Source organism: Penaeus monodon, chromosome 22, assembly GCF_015228065.2.
Source record: "Penaeus monodon isolate SGIC_2016 chromosome 22, NSTDA_Pmon_1, whole genome shotgun sequence".
NCBI classification, from domain to species: domain Eukaryota; kingdom Metazoa; phylum Arthropoda; class Malacostraca; order Decapoda; family Penaeidae; genus Penaeus; species Penaeus monodon.
In genome coordinates, this window is record NC_051407.1 from 11,015,924 (window position 1) to 11,016,161 (window position 238).

The 238-nt window shown below is 48.3% G+C and overlaps 1 protein-coding gene across 1 annotated transcript in view; it reads right to left on the reverse strand.

Annotated features, from left to right (window-relative positions):
* LOC119587332 (organic cation transporter 1-like) overlaps positions 1 to 238 on the reverse strand; it is a 23,263-nt gene that overhangs the window by 1,443 nt on the left and 21,582 nt on the right. The window contains 1 exon segment of the mRNA XM_037936080.1: positions 8 to 183. Coding sequence (XP_037792008.1) covers positions 8 to 183 — 176 coding nt within the window.

Sequence of the window (238 nt, forward strand, 5' to 3'; positions counted from 1 at the left end):
AACTCACGTGCAGAAGGAAAGGCGTGGAAATCATGGTGGCCAGCCCGCAGACGATTAGCCAGGCCAGCCCAGTAGACCTGATGGGCGTGGGAAAGATTTCTGTGCACTGCACGTACACTACGTAGATGAGCTGAGTGCAGAAGAGCCTGATGAAAGCGACCATGGCTAACATCACCCATTTATCTGTACAGAAAAGAAAGGGAGTTTAGAATATGTATAATCAGTTGCTGAATTCAAG